The 23,802-nt window shown below is 36.8% G+C and overlaps 2 protein-coding genes across 2 annotated transcripts; both read left to right on the top strand.

Moving 5' to 3' along the window:
- Positions 1-18: 18 nt before the first annotated feature.
- On the top strand, positions 19-18,201 carry pptc7b (protein phosphatase targeting COQ7 b). Its single transcript, XM_058788400.1, has 6 exons — positions 19-588; positions 6,140-6,319; positions 9,523-9,721; positions 13,379-13,502; positions 14,450-14,579; positions 14,692-18,201. The coding sequence occupies exons 1-6, from the start codon at positions 387-389 to the stop codon at positions 14,748-14,750; spliced, it is 894 nt and encodes a 297-aa protein (XP_058644383.1). The 5' UTR covers positions 19-386; the 3' UTR covers positions 14,751-18,201.
- A 1,979-nt stretch (positions 18,202-20,180) lies between these two features.
- On the top strand, positions 20,181-21,891 carry LOC131548504 (C-type lectin domain family 12 member B-like). Its single transcript, XM_058789819.1, has 3 exons — positions 20,181-20,378; positions 20,523-20,858; positions 20,925-21,891. The coding sequence occupies exons 1-3, from the start codon at positions 20,267-20,269 to the stop codon at positions 21,125-21,127; spliced, it is 651 nt and encodes a 216-aa protein (XP_058645802.1). The 5' UTR covers positions 20,181-20,266; the 3' UTR covers positions 21,128-21,891.
- The last annotated feature ends 1,911 nt before the right edge of the window (positions 21,892-23,802 follow it).

Genomic DNA, 23,802 nt, shown 5'->3' with positions numbered 1-23,802 from the left:
ATTTTAGCTCCAGCACATGTTCTTCCACTACGTCCTTGGGTTTCCACTACGCTCTGACGTCACCGCAGCCGGTCACGTGACCGCAGGTCCCGTATGCGCTTGTCTCCGGAACAAGAGCGCAGTGAGTGAGAGCACGAGAGGATGGAGTGTACTGGAGAAACTTTGTCCAAGACATAAAACAGCCGTATATCTCACGGGTCCGGCATTGAGTAAAGAAGAAAGGACGCTTGTATCAGTTTTAAAGCGGCTTGCTTTGGCTTGTGTGGTTCATCTGCGGTGCGCGGAGCCGAATGTTGCACAGAGGCGCAGGTTGTGCACACAGGCGCGGATCGTAGAGAGAAGGGAGACGGGCTCGGCAGGTACACGCTTACCGTACACCGCAGGGGATGTTATCGGTACTTTCCTATGGCAGGATCGTGGCCAGGGCTGTCCTGGGCGGACTCTCGCAAACGGACGGCAGAGATTATAGCCTGATCACGGCCAGCTGCGGCTTCGGGAAGGACTTTCGGAAGGGGATCCTGAAGAAGGGCATGTGCTACGGCGACGATGCCTGCTTCATAGCCCGGCACAAGTCTGCGGATGTTTTGGGTGAGCGCCACCAAAATTCAGTGTGTTACATATCAGTTTTTTTGCCACAAATATGCACGGTGACCAGCTTGTTAGAGACTTTTAACTGTGAAAATGACCTTCACGGGTTAATGTCAGCACTCGTTTCGTGATGGAGGGGTGTGAGGGACGATTAGTCCAGCCCTCACCTGAAATAACCTCCCTCTTTGTGAATCTTTAAGGATTTTCCTGATCCCGCCTGTAGATTTAACATGCGTTCCTTAAATATGCCGCAGCCAGGAAACCGATTATAGATATTACACTTGATATAATGCATATCAAATCTAAATTGAATGTAAAATGAGCTTGGGTAACAAGTTGACCTTTCACCCAGAAAGATGCCAGGCTTAACCCCCAAAGCGCTACTAGTGGCGGAAACAAGAATGATTTCTCCGTAAAACATTTCCATCATGGAAACACGGGTATAAATGACATGTTGTTAAAATCAGGCGTGCTTAACATTAATAGATTTCTCCGATCGCTTTAACTTTGACTCTATACTTGTGATTTACACTGTGAATATTAATGTTTTAAGTAATTTAAGGAATGCTATGAGCTGCATGCATAAAACATGTATGCATTAACTCGATTATATTGTGTAGGAGTGTCAAGGGCTCGCTTGTAAATGTTGCAGGAGCTCTTTGTAAAGGTCAGAATGGTTGAGCATGGAGGCGGCCATGTTGTTTAATCACGTCCTCGTTCCAGCGACACACACAGGCGGCTTCGTTGTCTCTCGTTGACCCACAGAAATATTCTCTAGCGTTTCTACAGCCTAATATAATAACCTTAAGTAATACTAAATAGTTGTCACTGAGAAAACTCAGAATAATGTTCTCAAGTTACAAAATACAGGAAAACAAAGAGTTCCCTGTTACGCTCACGTGCTACACTGAATGTTCACCGGCTTTTGTTACAGACTGAGCAGCACGTGAGTAGCAAGCCAGCTGTTCTGCATAACTTACCTCAAAATACCAGTTACTGACTACTATTAAACCGTTACAAATGAGTATTTTGCATTTTTCTAAAGTGGTGCTTGTGCAAAACTCTGTCACTATTCTAGTGCATCGCTATGCAGTTGTTCTGGTGTAACCAGCATTAACACACAGGCCTACTGTGAGCTACGAGATTGTTAAACAATAGTAAACGCTTTTATTGAAGCCATCAGCCCATTTATTTTTAACTTATTTTTTAAATAATCGTGTTTAACAGCAAACGTGAAAAACTGCATTAACCATGATTCTGCAGCAAAATCTCCACCAATCAGAGAATCCTGCACTTGTTATTTGCTTAAATATTTGTATAAATATGCACATTTTGCAATAGATGTAACTGCTTCTATATGTACAACCAGCATATTTAAATTTGTGGTTTTTAGGGTTTGTTAAATTTATCCATCACCATGTCACTGGAGAGGCTTCATGGGATTGTAGTTCATTCCCTCATTAAAGCTGTTAATTACAGACTTGTACCCTTTTCATAAATTTCAAATACTTTTTTTGTGCTTCACCTCATAACTGGTTGGGTTGTTTGCCTCATCTCCCATTATATGCTGCTTTTTTATTTATTTATTTATTTATTTTTTTTATAACTTTTATAGAAATATGTTTGTCTCTGTCCACTGAGTCTAGTGATCTTTTTACTATCACAAGCCTTTAAAGGTCAGTAGATGATCTTCACATTCCATTCCAATTAGCCTAATGAGCTAGTTTTAAAAACAGGAAGAAACGGCTCAAGGGTTTATTTGGTGCCCTTATTAGTGGAGTGGTCTGTTTTCTCAGTGGTTCATGTTGAAGTTTCAGGAGGGTGTGAACATTTGAAATCAATCACATTATCAGATGGTTGTGAGGTATTCATTGAAACTCTTTTCCAGGAGATCTCAGAGATGTGCTCGGTCACAGACAGACACAGACATTAATCCAGCAGCGATTACTGCCAAACATTGGCACCAATCACGACTAGCTTTTTATCAATCAAATGTCCCATTTAACTGCATTAAATAAGCGATCCTATAAGAATAAAGAACTGCTTGCTTAAAGGTTTCAGGTTTATTATTTATAGTGGCCTTTGTTGTGCCAACTGGAAATAATGTGTTAATTTCAATCATGTTCAGATAAGGGTTGATGGTACGTCCAAAGTCTTTATATATGGTAACATGTTATATCTCAAAGTATATATCATGAATTGATAAAGTTATGGCTGCTATAATCCGTAATCACTGTATGACTCATCAGTATGATTATCAAATTGTGAAGGCTGTGATTTAAATAAATATGCGCTGCATGTTTCAGAGTGAGGTGTGACACTGTGTTCTTACACCCGAGCAGCTCATTATCCACCAGCGTTTTTCATCAAAAAAAAAAAAAAAAGTTTGAATGCATGACATTTGAAAATAAACAAAATAAGCTGTAAATATTAGTATTGTGATTGTAGTTATGTAAAAATCTAATAATTTTTTATATTTTTCTTAAATGCAATAGTTATGATAGTAATATTTATTTTGTTTTTATTAAGTCTTTTTTTTAATCTAGTAATTATTACTATTTTATAGCCATATTGATATAATTCACAACATTTTGGCCAAATTATACAGCTCTACAAAAAAGCACAGCAAACCTGGATTTTTTTAAATTGCATTTTAAAATATCAAAGTTTTTATCAGAAAAATCTCAATTTGATTTTTTTCCCCCAAATCGTGTAGTGCATGTTTATATGTTGAGGTATTAAGTATATTAAAAATGACAGTGATACCCATTTTTCTTAATTAAATGCAGTGGGTTAGACATTTTTTTACAATAAAGAACATGGAAAAACATAACTTTCCAGTCATGATTGTTTAATTTAGTCTTGCAAATGACTGCCATTTTCAAGAAATGTTTCAATTGAATGACTGTAAAAATGTAAAATACAATATTATATTTTCCTTCACCTTGCTACGTGTGAGTGTGCATGTTAATCATTTTTATATTATACTTTTTATATTACAAGTGTTTTTTTTTTTTTGTTTTTTTTTAAATACAGATCACATTTATAAATTTCATTGTTTTTAGGGAGTCACATGACATGAACCACTTTTATTAAAAGCCAACACATCTGTCATTTAACACAGCGTGTTGAATACAGATGCCGCACATATGCTCTCTGGGTGACTGTTTGTCACAAGGAAGTTGTGCCTTGATACATAAAGTGGACTCGTACGGCAGCGCTGGAATCTGCCTTCAAGTGTGTGCTGGTGTAAACAGGTGGAAGTTTCCTCTGAGAGCAGTTTTCTTTTGCTATGGTAAATATGGTTGTCGCAGGTTAATGTTTATGAAACTAAATACAAATGTTGTGAAATAAAGATTTGAGTCATGGAATCGCTTATCTGACCTCACGAATTGGCCTGAATGTTGGACGTCTATGTGGCATTATAATAAACGTTTCTTCCTGTGAAATGTTAAGATACAGTATACACCAAGTTATGTTGTCCCATTCCGAGCTTTAAGTATTTTTTCCTACTCTACTACACTACCATGTTTGCAGCCTTGTGATAAACAGTTGGTCTTGTTTGCAAAGCTCCGTTGAAATGTTAATGGTAGCTTGATTTGTGCTGCTCTAAATCGTGTATAACTCTGATAAGTCGCCCCACATTCCTTTTGAGCCTGGATCTCCCTTTGAGCTCATGCAATCTCTTAATTCTTGATGTGTGTGTGTGTGTGGTTACAATGTTTAGTCAGAGTGAGATGTCACCGTGTTGGGGAGGGACTAACTGAAAGTAGAGATGCTACTAACAACATTCTCCAGCATTGTGACCTGTAGCTTGCTTGTTTTCAAAATAATGAAACTTTACCAGTAATAAGGTAAGTAGCAGTGAATCATGTCAAAACACAGCGTTATAGTATTTAATGCTGTATTATATTGCAGCCTTAAGCTGCTGTCAACATGGAATCATTCTGTACATGTAAATGTAAAAATATGAAATGTACGGCAAGTTTGCGCTCTTTCAATTAAGCCAAGAAGTTGCGCCAATCTTTTATTCTTCACATCTCCAATAATAATCAATAATGTAGTAATATAAAGCACAGCTCACACAGAGATCACTGAACCCATTGCGAAATATTCACTCGAAATTCCGAGTTGTGTGGATTCCTTGAAATTACTAGATTTGGCTGTCGGAAATTAGCCAAGCAAAGCGATTCAGTCATTCAAAACAGCGCTTTACAGATTTGAATCCTTGTGTTGTGTTTTAGCTACTTTATTTTATTTATAAATTTTATTTATTTTATAAATGTATTTTATTTTAGTTTATTCTTCATTACTACATTTATTTTTTCATTATAAATATATTTTCTTGTTTTTAGTGCAATTTTTCAAAGCTAATGCTGTCACTTTAATGTTAAAACAAAATTGTTAAACTAAATTTATAGTAATACATTTTCTACAATAAAGAGCAACGGAAACATTTTAAAAAGTGTCAAGTTCTTAGAAATAGACTCTCGTTCATATTCGTTTCTTATGATTTTGCAAAACGTTTATACCATTTTCTATTGTGTAGTAGCCAACTACTATAAAAAACGGTAGCAATTTTAAATTCAACTGATGAATTGTTAATTGTTGCATATAAAGGAAGGGTAGGCCAGCAATAGCAAGCTTGCTTTGAAAGCATAAGATCCCACCTTCCCTGCAAATCACTCTCCAAAGCCACGCCTCCTCAAAACACATGAGCGTGCACAAGCAGACCAGAGGTTAACCAGCGACGCGGTGAGAGATGGCGTTGGTGGAGGGTTGAATGTAACGTGTCAGATTGCCTCGTGTCTCATTCACCGCTGAGAAAACATTATGATACAAAGTTCATAATATTACAATAATAAGGCCTTCCATTCTTGCTTGATCTGTAATAGCGTAATGAACGTGCTTATAACGTATTATGTCTGTGCGAACGTTGTGTGGAGGTGTACGTTGACGGGCAGGTAGCCCTCAGACCGAGGGATATGATCTGACGAACATTTTATAATCCAAATGCCTTCCACAAATTTAGACTACTTAACTTGTGACTGCTATCGAGTTGTGAAAAGACTTTTAGCCAACATAACAAAAAAATTTTTTTAACCAAGTCACCTACCCAGCTTTTAATTTAGAGTGTTTTTTGAGCATGTAATTAAATGTCTTCCGTTCGCAGCATTTTTTACATGGGAAGCTGGCAGTGCTTGAGTTGTCTGGTTAGATTTAGTAAAGAATAACCAGTAGTTACTAGCTACTTGGAGTTCAAGAGGTTCACAAGAAATTCATCTAACATCCTCTTTGTTGAACGAAGGCGTCAGACGTGCTATAGCAGACGGCCGTTTCACATTACCATCACAATGCGCAGTCGGTCAGGAAGGAGGTTTGTGGCAGCTGCCATCTGTCTCTGCGGTGTCAGAAACCGCCATCTCTTCCTTCCTCTTCATCAGATTGACAGAAGTTAGGTGTTAAAGCTATTAGAGTTGAGGAAATTAACACCCATCCAATTGGTTTTACTCTTAATGACGAGATCTTTCCCGTTCTGGTTTCCTCTCAGGTGTTGCGGATGGCGTCGGGGGCTGGAGGGATTATGGCGTGGACCCGTCGCAGTTCTCTGCCACCCTGATGAGGACGTGCGAGCGGCTCGTGAAGGAGGGCCGCTTCACTCCCAGCAGCCCCGTGGGCATCCTGACCTCCGGCTACTATGAACTCCTGCAGAACAAAGTACCGCTGCTGGGTAAGATCATATCCACACACACACCAAACCATACGGTGAGTCACTCACTCGCTGCTGCTTTTATAGGATAAATAAATTAAACAGCTGCAGGATGACTCACAGTCCTTGCGTCGTGATGTACAGTATTGATTCTTTTCCAAGTGTTTTTCCCAAAGTATTCAAGAATTCATGCTTGACTATTATGAGCAGCAAAAATGGCAGATTTTGATATCATGTATCTCATACAGTGTTATTTTAGTATTGTTTGTATTGTTGTAGAATTGATTCTTTTTTTTTTTATACATTTGAGTAACTTTGTGATTTTTTCTTTTCTCTCCCCCCCCCTTTTAGATTAAATTTTTATTTTTGTAATTTTTATTTAGCTTTTTATTTGAGTAATTATTGTACTTCAACATTTTATTTTAGTTTCTTTTATACAGGTTTGTTTAAATTTTTCATCCATTTAAAAAATTGTATTTTAGCTTTATTTTAATTAACTCATTTTTAACTTCAGTTAAAGGTAACACATTAGTGACTGATTTTGAATGCTCTACATAGGCAGCAATTAAACTCCCAATTAGCATGTTGCTAAGGTAAATAATAAATTAATAGGTAACACTTTAGAAGGATTTCATTTGTTAACATTAATGCAATAACTATCAAACTTACAATGAGTAATGTATTTTTACAGCATTTATTAACCTTTGTTAATGTTTGTTAATAAAAATGTTCATGTTAGTTCACACTGCATTGATTAATGTTAACACATGCAACTTCTGAGCTTAAAAATGTATTGGCAAATGTTAACATTAGTAAAGCTTAATAAATGCTGTATTGTTAGTTCATGTTAACAAATAAAACATTATTGTAAGATGTTACCAATTAATTAATAATTAATATATTTTTATCAGTATTTTTCAGTGTAGAATGGAGTTTATTTACAGATGCAATTTCTGTTGATATGTCTTCCTGCAAGAGATTTTTGCAAGACAACATTGCCTGTTAAGCATATTTAATATACACCCAGAGGTACCATTGGGTTTGACTTGGGTTTGTTTATCATTGTATTTTAATCTATGCTGTTCTTGTAAATAGAGTTTAACAAAATGGAACGATTTTTACTGTGCATGTCTTCATAAACAGCAGAAATGTTATTTGCGAAGGTAACTTCAAATGAACAAATGGTCCAGGTGCATTTTTAGCCTCGCAAAGACAGTGTAAAGTTAGATTCTCAAACAAGTCATTGGATTACCAAGCACGCAACCGGTCTTCTTTTTGCTGAAACCTGACATCTCGGGCTGTCAGAAGTGTCACTCTATGTTCTATGAGTTGTTTGCCTCTTTAAAAAGTGACCTGCTTTTATTTTGGGAAGGCATGTGGAGCGATAAAGGTCTGTGGGTGACCGTTCTAAGACAAGGTCGCTTGAACTACAAGGCTTTGGCCAGGGATCGAGAAAAGGAAAGATTGTGTGAGGTGATAAACTGAGAGGCCATCAGCATATAGCCTAATTAGAGATTCCTCTTTAATAAGTGTTCAACCTAAAACCTGATCAGTGGGAAAAATTGCTCTCAGAAATGGGTTTAATAGGTTATGATTTAAAATAGTTAACGTTAATTAAACAGTTAGGTGTAATAAACTAACAATGAACAATACTTTTACAGCATTTATGAATTTTTGATTACTACATACTGTTTTCTACTGTAATATATTTTAAAATGTAATTTATTCCTGTGATGCAAAACTGAATTTTCAGCAGTCTTCAGTGTCACATGATCCTTCAGAAATCATTCTAATATGATGATATGGTATTTTTGTAATTGATTTGCTGATTTCTTATTATAAATATCGAAAACAGGTGTACTGTTTAATGTTTTTGCGGAAACTTTGATACAATTTTTGTAACGTTATTAATGTCACCTTACTGTACTGTACCTTGAAGAATAAAAGTATTAATTTACTAAATAAAATATCTTACTGACCCCAAACATTTGAACGATAGTATATAGTAATAGTAATATATTTTTTAACATTTCAAACTGATTAATTTATTTGATTATATAAGAACAAAATTAAGAATAAACAATGGTATGTTTATATATCAACATTAACTTAGATTGACAAAATCGCTGTAAAAGTTTGTTTGCATTAATGTTAACAAACTGAACCTTATTGTAAAGCATTACAATTGTGTTTTATGAAAAGTACACATTACTTTTACATTACTTTTTGTCAGTAGCTATGTTTCCATTGCCCTGTTTTTTCCATTGCCTTAATTCGCAAAAACGTTTTTGCGCTCGCTTGAGGTGGTTTTTGACTTGTGCGAATAATGGGAGATGGAAATGCATTTGCCGAATAAATTCCCCCATGTGCATAAAAAAAGTCATGTGACTTTGTGCTATGGGACAGCAAAACCTGACTAACCATCTGACCGATCTTGTTCCACAGCGTCTGAAATGTGGTTATGGTCATTCTGAAATGCCCAAGCAAAGTCTATCATGAAAGTATTTCTGTATAATTGCCTCCCAGAACTGTCTTACATGACTGTGTTCCCAAATAGCAGCATCCGCCTCCGAAAGCAATGACCACATTTATTTTATTTTGTCTAGTTGCTCTGAGGTGCAAGTAATTTTATTATATATGAAAATGATTATATTCAGTGTCTTCTCCTATTTTTTTTTTTTTTTTTTAGTAATATTTAGTGCCAGTTTATCAGAAAGTGACGATTTTTTTTCTCTTTGACTCGTTGGATGCAAACTGTGCTTATTCGCAAATGTTTTATGCAATATTCCAATTTTACGAATAAATTAAATGTGCAACTTTGGATGGAAACCCGGCTACTGTCAGTTATGCTTGCAGATGTTTGTTAACACGTGGTGGTATTATTTTTTACAGTGGACATGTGATTGTCCCCCTGACATACTTAACATGCAACAATTTCTCCCTGCATAGACGTCATTGCAGTGTAGACATCATCTTATATAATAGGAGCCACAATGCATTACGGCACCCGCTTGCTATGAGGACATGCTGTCATGCACAGTATGTAGGTTACATGACTATGTTATGGGGACAAAGGTTCAACTGTTTTTGTGAGTGAATAGAAAATTTGTAAAGTGTAAATTGTTTCATTTGCATATAAAAAGTTATGTATTATAGCTTCAATTAAAAAAAATCTGTGTATTTGTTACTTAATTTATTTCTTTTTGTCTCTCGGTCTCTTCTAGGGAGTAGCACAGCTTGCATAGTCGTTCTGGATCGTCGGAGTCACAGGATACACACCTGTAATCTGGGAGATTCGGGCTTCTTGGTGGTTCGGGGTGGAGAGGTGGTCCATCGGTCAGACGAGCAGCAACACTATTTCAACACACCCTTCCAGCTGTCCATAGCCCCGCCGGGGGCAGAGGGAGTGGTGTTGAGTGACAGGTGGGTCGGTGACACTCGCTGATAGCAGATACACTCACTGCAGTATCACAGATGGTTGTGTGTCACAGATCAGTGTCACAGACATCTGCACGTGGGGCCGTGTGGCTTTTACATCAATTAATAGTGTAAGATGCACCTACTGTAGGAGCAGACACGTTGATCTGGTGCTTATGCAGGCAATGTGAGTTTGATTACGTTCCTCCCTTACTTCCATCATTCTCTGTCGTCTTCTCTACTAATCTATTAGTTAATTAAAAATACATGAAATATGCAATTAATACATACAATGACTTGAATACAGCTCTGCTGTAGCAAGTATTTTATTTAAAAAAGTTTTTTATTTTATTTTTTTTTATTTAAAAAAATAATTTAATATAGCATCTACAATAAAAAAAAAAGTTAATATTTGGGGGTATATTGTACTGATATTGTTGTAAGATTACATATTTATTTGGTCGTTTGGCATAATCTGAACTGTTTAAGCAGGTAAGAAATTTTGGTAAAATATTATAAACAATTGTAAAACATTTGTTAAATTAAAGTCATGTGATCCAACCCATGTGCAGAAAAATGCTGAAAGGAAAACAGGAAATTATGTCATAGAAATATGCAGACCCCCTTGACTGTGACAAGGTCAATAAATCAAGATAAGTGGAGATTGTAAAATGACATACGACCTCCAAAAATCATGAATTAAGAAAAACTGAAATATATTTTAAATAATTAATAACATGCATAAACATGTATTTAAGGTGTAAGGTAAATGTTAATACTTCTTTGACATTGTTTAGAGTCTTAATATAAACTTTTAAATTTGTATGATTTGAAAAAAAAAAAATAACATTTCTGAATTTCTAAGAACATTAAACTTGCTTTTTTTTTTTCTTTTTTCTTTATCGTGGACACTTGTATCAGATGGTTTTCCACTCATTAGATTGAGCGGTGTTAGCAGGTATTAGCTGAGATTCTCCTGAACCCTGTAGAAGTGAGAACAGCCAAAGAGTTCCGCCTAAAGCACTGTGTGTGAGTGTTGGCCCAATTCTTTAATGTCAAGGCCATGTGATTCTAGTTCCTCACTGCCACGGTCTTGCCAGGGGCACTCATCCAAACACGCACGCACAAATACCCAAAACCTCCAATCAAAGAGAGCGGGTGGGGAAGCAAACCCATTCCCCTCAGCCAACCAGCATTGTGCTGAACACTTGTTTACAATTTTTTTTTTCTGAGTCCCAGTAGAGGGCGTGATTATTTTAAGCTCCACATGTCCTGCTAAATTTATGTGGGACCCTTAGTTTATGTCGTCCAGAGTCTGTTATGGCAGACCTCCACTGAAAACTCTCATCTAACTTTCTCATGTGCAGCAGGGACTCTGACCCGAGCTTGACCTGAGTGTTCGGTTCTAAGTGTGCCTCATTGGCACTAAAATATCCATTTACAAGTAGAATTACATGCATTTGTCTATTTACTTTGAAGCCTCTCAGGTGCTTTGAGTTCTGTGGCAGTGTTTTAGTAAAAAAATTACGTTGAGTTTTGGAATCAAGACCAAGTCCGGGTGTTGCAGGTCTTCTGAGATCGAAATGATTGTTTAGTCATTTATCAGATGTTTTAATCCAAAGAAAATTCATCTTAGAAACAATTTATCATACAAAAAGCAACAGTATTCTTACTACCGCTTGATTGTTAATGACTGGTCCTTGAACTGGTCCGCGTCACAAAAAGCTTGAAATGTCTATCATTTTGTTCATCAGAAATGAATACACTCATGTAATCCATATGTGAATCCATCTCTGAAGGTGAGTCAGTGTCGTTAGCTTCATCTTTGCAGCTAACGGTCACTCAGAAAACACTACTTTATTAATAAATATCTAAAATATCTCCTTGCTATTTTTCCGATACATTACAGTCATTACTAGCTTTGTGTGCGCTTGAACGCAGTACAGGCCCCCCATGTATATATTTAAGTAATTAGATTAGTTTAAACGTTATTTAGTTGACTAACGGCTTAAATGAACGACTATTAGTCTACTGGAAAAATCTTTAGTCGGGGGCAGCCCTACAGACAAATATGATAGACTCTGGAAAACACCCAAAGCCATCTAACATAATAGCAGCGAGTTTTGAACGGATAAGCAAATGTCGTCTTTTTGCTTTCTTAAATGTGACCCATAATCAGAGCAGCAATACTTACCCAGTGCACTAAGACAGATTAAACTAAAACTCAAGGGATTTGGAGCTTGAAGAGGCCTGTCTGGTTTCCAAGAAAACAACCTGACTGATTGGATTTGGTCCAGAGGTCATGTTGGGTCTTGACAAGTTCTCTTAAACCCAAGTGTCCCATTACCCTCCGTTTAGGTGAGGCTGATCTTTGCCCTGTTACCCTCTTGTGCTACTGCTTGAGTTTCAACCCTGATCAAGTATCTCGGTCTAATTTAGTGGATTAGATCGTTGTTTTCCCATTAGCATTTCTACAAAATGACTGGATTGTTGCCCATAGACATTAATCTGAGAACTGCAGGTCCTTTATGCTTAACATATTGGGTTTTGTTTTGTTTTTTTTCATCAGTGTAATTCAGGTTACATTTTATTTTTCATAACAGTGTTCAAGACTTGGCATCAGTTGTGGGTATGTGGGTGGCATAGTAATTAAAATACACTGGTATTGTAGAGCGTTGCCATATGCCATGCATGTCTTGTATTGAGGTTGAGCAGCTGTCTGGTGCAGTCTTAACAATCTGGAGCTGAACACGCTCAAATCAGTGGAGATGATCATGGACTTCAGGAGAAAGCCCCCTGCACTCTCCCCACTCACCATCATAGACAGCACTGTGGCTGCAGTGGAGTTCCTGGGATCCATCATCTCTCAGGACCTGAAGTGGGACACTCACATCGACTCCATTGTAAAAAAGGCCCAACAAAAGTTGTACTTCCTTTGCCAGCTGAGTAAGTTTAACCTGCCGCAGGAGCTGCTGAAACAGCTCTACTCAGCCGTCATCGAGTCTGTTCTGTGCACATCAGTAACTGTCTGGTTTGGCTCAGCTACAAAATCAGATATCAAAAGACTACAGAGAACGGTTCGGACTGCTGAAAGGATTATCGGTGCTCCCCTGCCCTCCCTCCAAGAACTGTATACATCCAGAAGGAGGAAAAGGGCTCAGAAAATCACTCTGGATCCCTCACATCCAAGTCATCCCCTTTTTGAACTTTTGCCATTTGGCCGGCGCTACAGAGCCCCAAATACCAGGACAGCCAGGCACAAGAACAGTTTCTTCCCCCAGGCAATCTACCTTATGAACAGTTAAATGTTCCCCACATTATGCAATAAAAATGTGCAATAACCTTATATTTATTTATTACCTCCATCCTAGCACATCCCTGCATCTCTTTCTATTCTATCATCTATAGCACAACTGTACATAGTTTATTTACTTTTCAATTTTTGTCTATTTATATTTACATGTGTATTTTTTTTTCTCATCTTATTTTTATTGTCTGTGTGTTCTTGTCTCTGTGTACTGGAAGCTTATGTCACTAAAACAAATTACTTGTATGTGCAAGCATACTTGGCAATAAAGCTCTTTCTGATTCTGATTCTTATTCTGATATTTGGTTTAACTGTGCAGAAGTGTAATTCTATATCTTTTTGTTGATCTCTTTCAGTCCTGAGGCGGCAGATAGCTCTTCCTTCGATGTCCAATTAGGGGACATCATTTTAACCGCTACTGACGGCCTCTTTGACAACATGCCTGACTACATGATCCTGCAAGAGCTCAAGAAACTCAAGGTACAGACTTAGTACTTGCATTAAATGTGAGGGTGCTTGGGTGACAGTCAGCTGATTTGTTTTTTTGCTTATACCGATACAGAGATTAGTGTGGCTGATATATCACATATGTGTGTATATAACACAATGTTTTGATTGTAAATAAGATGCAATTGGACCTGAGGGGACCAGTGTCCACAATTACACCATACTGCATCATATTTGCTGAATGAAATCAGAATTCAGCAACAATAATTGATTCCAAAAATAGTGCCTGTTTTGCTCAAGCACATCACATTTTCTCACAAAATAGGATGCATTTCATAGCATTTTTGTTTTTGACAACCATTTGTAAGGTGAAGAAATCTTGTATTATCCCTTAATCACCAAAAAAACTGCCACGAAGACATGATTATCTGTCTTTCTCTGGGCCAGGTTACATCTCTGTTCAATTCTCCGCCAATTTTCACATGTATAAATGATTGTGAAGACATTATTTTATGCCTTATACAGTTTTTCTTTTCTTTTTTTTCACTCCTTTGCTGATTCTAAGTTGAAAGATGCATTTGGAGTACTTTTTGTCATTAAAGCAAGCTTTTGATAACTCAACATTATCAAATTTGATAATATTAGGTGTTTTTTTTTCTTTTTTTCTTTTTTTTTTTTTGCAAACATCAGATTTTTTTTTAAGATGCAGGGCTGTATTATCGGTTGATACTGATAAACTTAGAATCAAAATGGCTGATATATCAGCCTAACACTATACTTGGTTGTTAGAAGGATTTCCGCCTTTTTCATTTTATTTATCTTCAGGTTATCCGCCTAAACCGATAATCTCAAAATAGCCATATAATGGCCGATTAATCTCCCTGGCCGATATATCGGTATAAAATCGGTGGGTACTTTCCACGTTTTTCATTTTATTTATCTCTAATCTTTTTTTTTTTAATATATTTATTTTGCCTCAGAACACCAACTATGATAGTATCCAGCAGACTGCCCGCAGCATCGCTGAACAGGCCCACGAGTTGGCCTATGACCCCAACTACATGTCCCCTTTCGCCCAGTTTGCCTGTGACAATGGGTTGAATGTAAGAGGTGAGTCTTCAAAAAGAGGTTCTTGAATTCTATTTCCTTTCTCATCCCAAAATCTCTTTGAATATCCATAATCAGCAGTACTGATGTTGTAAATGGTCTGTTTTTATTTCAGGGGGGAAGCCTGATGACATCACAGTGCTTCTGTCCATCGTGGCAGAATACACAGACTGAGGGCGCTCATTGGAGCTTGCTCTTCTCTTACACCTGTGTCTTCCACCCCTCTCCTATTGCACTGCTCCCCATCTCACTTCTCCCAGCACCCCTTTCCATTCTTCCAATTCTCGAGTAGATCTCCAGTCAACACAGGGAGGAGGATAACATGAACTCGCTGGTGTGGGTGGTGATGCAAGCGGTACAAACAGTCCAAAATTGATGACCTCATTTGTGTCCAAAAGGATTTTGGGAATCTTCAACCTGTGTTGTGAATTTGAGTCATTTTTAGTTTTCCAAGGGGCAAGGAGATCCATGCATTACCCACAAAAAGTGGTTTCTAATGGGAGAAGCTGTTGTATTCACTCGTGTGGCATGTGCAAATGAAAATCTGTTGTTAAATGGTTGGTCGTCTATGTCTTGAGAGAGAAGTTAAGAATCTCTGAAGCCTCTGTGCTGGAGTGCCTCTGTGTTTTTGTGTGTACATGTATAAAGTGTCCCGTTTGGTTAAGCTGTAATGGAAAGGTAGGTTTAAGTTCGGAAGGAGGCTTGGCTAGATTTAAACCTGTTGGGAAATGCAAGTGCTTTAGGATGTGCTGGCTAGTTCTGTTCAGCCAGCATATCTACCTCTAGTTAGACAACCTTCATCTACACCATCACTTTGTGAGGTCTTGGATGATGGATTGCAAGTTCAAAGGCAGGAAGGAGATGGGTTGTATGTACAGCTTGCATTTGGTTATAAAAGATAGAAACTGAACTGCACAGAGATCGTAGACCTTAGTCAGTGTAGTGCCATATTTAAGTTTTGACAGGAATGAAACTGAGGCTGTGAGGATTAGAAGTACAGTACGATCAATGGATTGTACCTTTTAACATCGAACCGATTGTTCAGCTGACAAAATGTTCTTCTGAAATGTTACGTAGACAAAAACTAAAAACTTTTGAAAGTTGTGATTTGGTGAAAATTACATGATCTAGGACCTATATACAGTTCGTAAAGACTGTAAGTATATCCCTCACATCCTTATTTTCAATATGGCGTCAAACCTGACTATGGTCTGTACCAGAGAATGTCACAGTCCACTGATAGACAGATTCATTCGCCCACGGAGATGGTGGATGTTGACTGAATGCGTGTTGGATGTATATTTACATGACTTCACCTCTCGACCCTTGAGTTTGAAAGTCTACACGCACAAATGGCTAGCATCTGGCAATGCTTTTCATGAATTGAAAGGTCAGGTAAATAAATAAATGTTTTATTTTTATAAATATTTAGCTTTTAGTGGACAAGATTCAACAGAATGCAGAAGTCAGGGAACGCTGGCCTTTACGGATCGACCGTAAAGCCTTTCGGCGTTTTCTGTGCTCCCTAGCGAGGCTTGGGTTATTTTTTTAATTGACTGAAGGGTATCTAATGCTTTTTTTTTTTTTTTTCCTGTGTCACTCTAGATTGGTTCTAGAGAACTTTTTCACATTCATGTGCTGCTTTAATTTTGTAAATTATAAATGTGTGAGTGACTACATTATTTATATGAATGTTTTTACCTGTACAATAAAAAAAATGGGTGAGTTAATGGCGATTTTATTTCCCGAAAGCGACAATTCATGCAGACCGTTGAGTATGATTGGCTTGCAGTCTTTGGATAAAATGGAACACTGATTCTATGAGAAGCATTAACTATACATAATTGTTATATTTTTGGCCAATTTATTGAGATTGGCAAACCATAAAGCAATACAGATTTTTTTAAATATCTTTTTAGTTTTGTTTCTCCTGTGAAATATTGTGCATGCCCAGGATGGCAAACCTCAGTCAAGTATGTGAAAAAAATTATTGATTTATGTATAGCCCACGAGTAAATATTCCTTTAAGCTTTCATATTTGAAATCGTATATAACTAAACATGGAACTCAATGTTTTGTGAGGTTTGCCATCCTGATGTCCCACAAAGGCATGGCTCTTCACCTACAGATAGAGAGGACTATAATGAAGTCCTCAGTTGTGCCTGCTACACAATTCGACGAGAACTGTGATCTCTTATTATGTGTAACGTCTTGTGGGTTGTGGTTATGTTAAAATCAACATCTCGATCCACATTGTGTAATCAGTAAAGAAAACCAAAGCAGGAAAGCCATAGGACCAGCATGACCCAATGTCTCACTGTCACCTAAAAGACCGCAGTTGAATCGTTAAATGTTAAGAGTATCTGCCGGAATTACCATAGTGTCCCAAATCTGCTTTTCTTTCTAGATAAATGAAATGGAAATCAACTAAACAGTCATTCATATGTAATGGTTATTCAGTTGTGTACTTGTCAATTACAAAATGTGTGCTCTAGGTCGAAAATGTTTTAGCTGTCTTTTTATTTTAGTCAAAGGTGATGTGTGTGATATCAGCGCCTCTAGAGGCAGCAAACGGAATTGCAATTTATGTAAAATACTTTTTTTTAACAACTCAACCAATGGCAAGAGTTTAAGGTGGAGCTAACAGTTTGCTGGAGTAATGACAGTTAAAAAAAACAAGTGTAACGTCATATAAATTGTGTATTGGTCAGTCTGTGTCCGAATATAGCCAAGAGGCAAATTTTCGAGTTTGTCTTCTCTTTATATGCACTACTTATAAGCTACTCTTAATTACTCTTAATACTCTTAAAGAAGGTATTTTGGTATTGCAACCTATGCACTATAACACTGGATATTGACTGTTTGAACAAACTGTCAGATTTTCTTCCACATTAAATGAAAAAAATCTGTCCTAGAGATAGAATTTGAAAAACAAACCAATTAGTGTGCAGCTGAAGAAAACATTATTTTTGCAATTCTGTTTGGTGTCTCTGGCGGTGCGTAAAATGTCACGTTTCGCCATTAGTGAGTGTCATTGCATGAGACGGTGTTGTGACTGAACTTTTTGTGTCTGGAGTTTTGCCACTTTGTTTGCCACACACAACACACATTTTTCTGAATTCTCTTGTTATGGCTTGTCCAAAACCGTCAGATGTGCTTTTATCAATTCTAGTGCAATTTTCCTACATCATAATTTCAAAACAGGAAAGTTGCCTCCTTGAGTTGGGCGGATAGTGACTGAACGCCACTCAGATCTGTGTCTGTTTCACTGTGAGTGAACCAGGAGTGGATCCATCATACAAATCAACATGCCATTTGCGCCTTAAAATCTCATACTGTCCCATCCAGAGGCCTTTGTGTGGCAAAGCATGCATGTCTCGTCTGGGTGTCGCTTACAGTAGTGTCCTCGATTTTGGTTGTATCATCTGTCCTTCTCTCATTTGATGGTTACTATGGTGCTTCTGCAGTCAAGATGAGTCTCTCAGTCTCTGAAGCAGACAATGTGCGAATGAGAACTACACTTTTTGTGTGTACAGTGTAACAATGCAAGAAAAGTTCCTGTAAATATGTTTTCCAAGTTGTAAAATATTTAAATAAAAAATATAGTATTTATACTAAAATACGACTTGAAGTTATTATTGTCACTGTTTTTTCACTATATGAATATTCTTTGAAATTAACTTGAATCTTCAACATATTTATTTCACGTTAGTATTCTGTCATTAATTACTCGCCATCATGTTGTTCCAAATGCATAAGACATTAATTTTCGAAACACAAAATTAAGATATTTTTGATGAAATCCAAGCGCTTTCTGACCCTGCATAGACCGCAAAGCAACTGGCATGCTTAAGGCCCAGAAAGGCAGTAAGGACATCGTTAAATTAGTCCACGTGACATCAGTGGTTCAAACTGTAATTTTATGAAGCTGCAAGAATATCTTTTGTGTGCATTTTTAAAACAAAAAATAACTTTATTCAACAATTTCCTTTCTTCCGTGTCAGTCTTCAACACACACTCTCGAGAGTTGCCGTCTATGCAGGGTCAGAAAGCTCATGGATTTCATCAAAAAAAATCTCTTAATTTCTGTTCCGAAGATGAACAAAGGTCTTACAGGTTTGGAACGTCATGAGGGTGAGTAATTAATGACAGAATTTTCATTTTTGGGTGAACTATCCCTTTAAAAAGTGTTAAAATTGGAAAATGTAAATTTTCTTGAAAATTAAGAGACTGATGCAAAATTATGAGGTATGTGTTTATAGGTATGTGTAGAGTACAATTAACATTTTTGTTGTATTTTATAAACTACTCACAATATTTCTCCCAAATTCCAAATAAACATTGTCATTTAGAGCATTTATGACAAACTAGCGTTTTCAGACCTCAAATAATGCAAAGAAAACAAGTTCATATTCATTTTTAAACAACACAATGCTAATGTTTTAACTTAGGAAGAGTTCAGAAATCAATATTTGGTAGTATATTCCTGATTTTCAAACACAGCTTTCATGCTGTGATTGCTTTTCTGTTGGGTGACTTTATGCCACTCCTGGTGGAAAAATTTAAGCAGCTCAACTTTCTTTGATGGCTCGTGACCATCCATCTTCCTCTTAATCACATTTCAGAGGTTTTTACTGGGGTTCATTCTGCAGATTGGGCTGGCCATGACAGGGTATTGATCTGGTGCTCCTCCATCCACACTTTGATTGACCTGGCTGTGTGGCATGGAGTATTGTCCTGCTGGAAAAACCAATCCTCAGAGTTGGGGAACACTATCAGAGCAGAAGGAAGCTTGTATGTGGCTTGATTCACACACCCTTCGCAAAAACAAATGTGCCCGATTCCAGCATTGCTGAAGCCGCCCCAGATCTTCACCGATCCTCCACCAGATATCACAGTGGATGGCTTGTAGGCCTCTCCAGATCTCCATCTAACCATTTAAGAACCAGGTGTTGGGCAAAGCTGAAATTGGACTCTTCAGAGAAGGTCCGATCCTTATGGTCTTTTGCAAACCTCAGCCTATATCTTTGCTTCTCATTGATGAAGAGCTTTTTCTATCTTCAGCTCTGTCCCTATAGGAGCCCGTTTCAAACCACCCTCGCTGTGCACTTCACCCCACCTGCCATTTGCCATTCTTTTTGTAGGTCACTTGATGCGATCCTTGTTGAGTGGCATTTGAATGAGTTGGCGGTCTTCCTGGTCAGTGGAAAGTTATTTTCACCCTCTGCCAGTCTGTAGCTTTGTTGTTCCCAACGTCTGCAGCTTGATCTTGTTCTTATGAACCGCTGTCTTTGAAATTTTAAGGATGGACGCAACCTGACGCTCACTGTATCCCTCTGCCAATAAAGCCTCACACACAACTTTACTTTTAAACTCTTGGTTGCATGGTCAATAGTTATTATTTGATTACAGTTATTTTTGAGGTACTACTAGCACTGTTTTTGCCATCCGGCTGTGATGTTTACATTAGGATAAAATTGCACAATCAGCTACATAAAGTTCTGTGGGCAAATGACTAGTGTTGCAACTTACCAGCTAACAAATAAAAGGAACTGAAAAATTTGAGTCTTCACATCTTATCTCCTAAAAATTATATACTCCTGTGTAGTCTCGACTTATCCTTAAAAAGTAGAACCGAAGAGCAGAGCAGTGCAATCTAAACAAACTTACAACATTAACACAGCCGTATAATGCCTGACTGGGAAAGATCAGTGAAAAATGAAGTTATTTATAACAATGTAGATACTGTAGGACATCCTGATCTGAGGATCGCAGAGAAACAGCAGCCACTTCAACACACAGGTACTAACATCATTTATCTGATATACATTAGAACAGTCAGACAAAACTATTTTAGTATCCCTGCAGAATAAAACAATCTTCTTGATGTCATAATAGTGGAGTATAAGTGTGAAGATGATCTAATCTAATCTTTGTCATCCGCAGGAACTGTCTCAGTGAAGAACAGAAAGCACAGAGCAGCTGAAGTGTGTTTGCGTCTGCTGTGTTTTCTTCTGCTGACTGCTGTAATAGTGATGTTTGTGTGTCTCACCTCCGAGAGAAAGCAGTTACTAACTCACATCAGTAACCCGACTGAAGAAAGAGAGAAGATACTTACCAAATATGAGCAGATACTGAACCACAACAATAACCTGACTGAAGAAAGACAGAAGACACTTACCAAATATGAGCAGATACTGAACCACAACAATAACCTGACTGAAGAAAGTGAAAAATTAAAGAATGACAAGAACCGACTGCATACTTGGCTTTATGAACAAGGTCATTTTCTCTTTAATTGCCCTCAAGTATTAAAAATACCTGTTTAATAACTGCTTCTATTAACAGATCAGTGTGCTGACAACTTTAAATGGATTTACTACAACTTCAGCTTTTATTATATTTCATCTGAGAGGAAGAGCTGGAGTTACAGCAGACAAGACTGTCATCAGAGAGGAGCAGATCTGGTGATCATAAACAGCCGAGGGGAACAAGTGAGTGACAAAGAAAAAGAGTTTGTGCATTTGTTTGTGTATACATTGGCTGCATAAGAGAACGTGATTTGTTTACATATTTATTTGAACCTAAAAAGCTGGTCCAGTTAATATTAACTGTAAACGCATGCAGACAAAGTATATATTTTTACAGAGGTTTGCTGTTTCTGAATATTTTTGGGTCAGCCTGATAAAAATAGAAAGACTGTGGAAATGGATTGATGGCACCACAATGGCACATAGGTGAGAGATCACTGAATTTAGCTGATCATTAGTCTAAAAAGTTTCTACAATTATATGTGACCCTGACCACAAAACTAGTCTTAAGTAGCGCAGGTCAAAACTATCGATTTTTGTTTTATGCCAAAAATCATTTGGATCATTAAGTAAAGATCATGTTCCATGAATATATTTTGTAATTTTTCTATCGTAAATATATCAAAACTTAATTTTTGATTAGTAATATGCATTGCTAAGGACTTCATTTGGACAACTTTAAAGGCGATTTCTCAATATTTAGATTTTTTTGCACCCTCAGATTCCAGATTTTCAGACAGTTGTATCTCAGCCAAATATTGTCCTAACAAACCATACATCAATGGAAAGCTTATTTATTCAGCTTTCAGATGATGTATAAATCTTAATTTCAAAAAATTGAACCTTATGACTGGTTTTGTGGTGCAGGGTCACATATTATAAACAGAGCCTAAACAATTCAAAAATGAATGTTTTAGGTCCTGGACTGACAGCTGTAACTGTGGCATACTGGGTGCATCAATGATTCAATGTTATCACTGCGATTTTACATACAGATGGATCTGTGAGAGGACTTTCAGAATTATTTATCAATAATAACAAATATGTACTAAAGTAAATTTTCTTTTCTTTTTATGTTTAATTTTGTCTTATCAGTTAATTTTGTTATTATTCTGAAATTGAAAACATTTTTTTATTTCAAAATTCAAAATAAATTAACTTGTGCCAAGTTTCCAAGGTTTCTGCATTTTTTTTCCTAAATTTTTTTCTTACCATCACACAACATTACTGTCAGAAACATGATCAAAATCCATTTGTAGGTTTACAGTGATATTTCTATACTATTTTAGTATTTTATTTCCATATTTCTAATTTATTTAATTTCAGCTTCATTTCCCCAAAACATTTTTAATAACTTTAGTTTTAGTTAATACCAACTCCACTGGACAAAACATGATTAGTAACTTAAGTAACGTAATTTTATTGATATAAGTAACTGTAATCAAATTACATAAATTTAAAATGTAACTCATTACTTTATTGCGTTACCAGGAAAAGTAAATCGATTACAGTAACACGTACAGTTACTGTGTAACGCATTATACCCAACTCTGCTCACCACAAAGGGATTTATATAGTCCTGCGTCACGTTTAAGACTCCTGGAATTCCTCTGTGATATCAGGGCTCATACTGAGCTGAATGCAGGAGATTCTCACATTAAAACAATGTGTATTCAAAAATAATTTCAACTTCAATTATACGGTAAGTAATTTTGAGATTTTAACTTTAACAAGCATTTAAAACGGCAATGAAATTACAGTAAGAAGGTGTGAAGACAGATGTTTCATTTGTGCAGCGGCCCCCAAAATATTTGGCCACATTTAAATAATTTAAATCTAATCTAATGAGATGCATCTTAACTTGGCTTTATTTATTGACTCGCCGTATAGAAATAATTACAACAAGAATGGCTATTTCAGAAGATGCTGAAAAATACAGATAATGAGCAACAACAACAAAAAAAGTCCTTATAATTGCAACAATGTTTTTAATAGCAAGAATGTAAAGTAAATCCCATAGAGGGTTCAAACATAGGCCTACCGCAGTGGCCTGTATTTATGTATTTTATTTTATTTTATTTTCATATATATGATTCCTTTAGATTTGACCTTAGACTTTGACTGTGGTGTTCCATCATTTGCATTCATACACTCTCAGAAATGAAGGTACAAAAGCTGTCACTGGGGCGGTACTTTAAAGGTACATATTATTAGTACTTAAAGTGTACATATTTGAACCTAATAGGTACAAAAGCGTACCTTTTGAAAAGGTACCGCCCCAGTGACAGCTTTTGTACCTTTATTTCTGAGAGTGTATTGTACGAGAATCCGCAAACGCACCATAGCTTCACTTGCCTCTGTTAATTAATAATATTTGGGTCATCCACCGGGGGGCAGCCAAAAGCTTGATTTAAGGCGATTTTTTTTTTTTTTTTTTTTTTTGGCCATTATGGCCTTCCAGAGCTGAAATCTAAAATTATCTCTATTTCTATATTGCTGATACATTCAGACGGTTTGCGTTTTAGAATCACACACTACATCTGAATGTGGTATCTGTGCGTGGCCATGCATGTGAACTGAATATATAAGCACGTCCATCATGACTTTCTTATGACAATCATGAGATCAGCATGTGAGGGATACACTGTATAATTACTTTGCCATCATGAAAGGTAATGCATGGTTAAACATTGAGCACTATAGCAAGCAGCCAAACTGGAAAGCCATTGAGGATTTCTTGGTACCTCCAGTTCTCTAAATAATTTAAATAATTATTAAATAAAATAACTATTATTATTATTTAATACTGTAACTGAATTAGGTAGTCTAAATGCAATACGCCATAAAACGCTAAAACTGTAAATAACTGTTTCTTATGCACCAAAAAACGACGTAAAAAATATGTATGTCAAAAA

This window comes from Onychostoma macrolepis, chromosome 10, assembly GCF_012432095.1.
Source record: "Onychostoma macrolepis isolate SWU-2019 chromosome 10, ASM1243209v1, whole genome shotgun sequence".
NCBI classification, from domain to species: domain Eukaryota; kingdom Metazoa; phylum Chordata; class Actinopteri; order Cypriniformes; family Cyprinidae; genus Onychostoma; species Onychostoma macrolepis.
Note: the sequence above shows the minus strand (reverse complement) of the source record. Positions and strands in the feature narration are given on the sequence as shown.

What these genes read in the sequence shown, in the direction of transcription:
- pptc7b (XM_058788400.1), top strand. Translation starts at nt 387, where the DNA reads ATGTTATCGGTACTTTCCTATGGCAGGATCGTGGCCAGGGCTGTCCTG. An exon ending in CAAGTCTGCGGATGTTTTGG is followed by an intron (nt 589 to 6,139) that starts GTGAGCGCCACC and finishes GTTTCCTCTCAG; the next exon opens with GTGTTGCGGATGGCGTCGGG. An exon ending in CAATGGGTTGAATGTAAGAG is followed by an intron (nt 14,580 to 14,691) that starts GTGAGTCTTCAA and finishes TTTTTATTTCAG; the next exon opens with GGGGGAAGCCTGATGACATC.
- LOC131548504 (XM_058789819.1), top strand. Translation starts at nt 20,267, where the DNA reads ATGCCTGACTGGGAAAGATCAGTGAAAAATGAAGTTATTTATAACAAT. An exon ending in GCAGCCACTTCAACACACAG is followed by an intron (nt 20,379 to 20,522) that starts GTACTAACATCA and finishes TGTCATCCGCAG; the next exon opens with GAACTGTCTCAGTGAAGAAC. An exon ending in TACTTGGCTTTATGAACAAG is followed by an intron (nt 20,859 to 20,924) that starts GTCATTTTCTCT and finishes TTCTATTAACAG; the next exon opens with ATCAGTGTGCTGACAACTTT.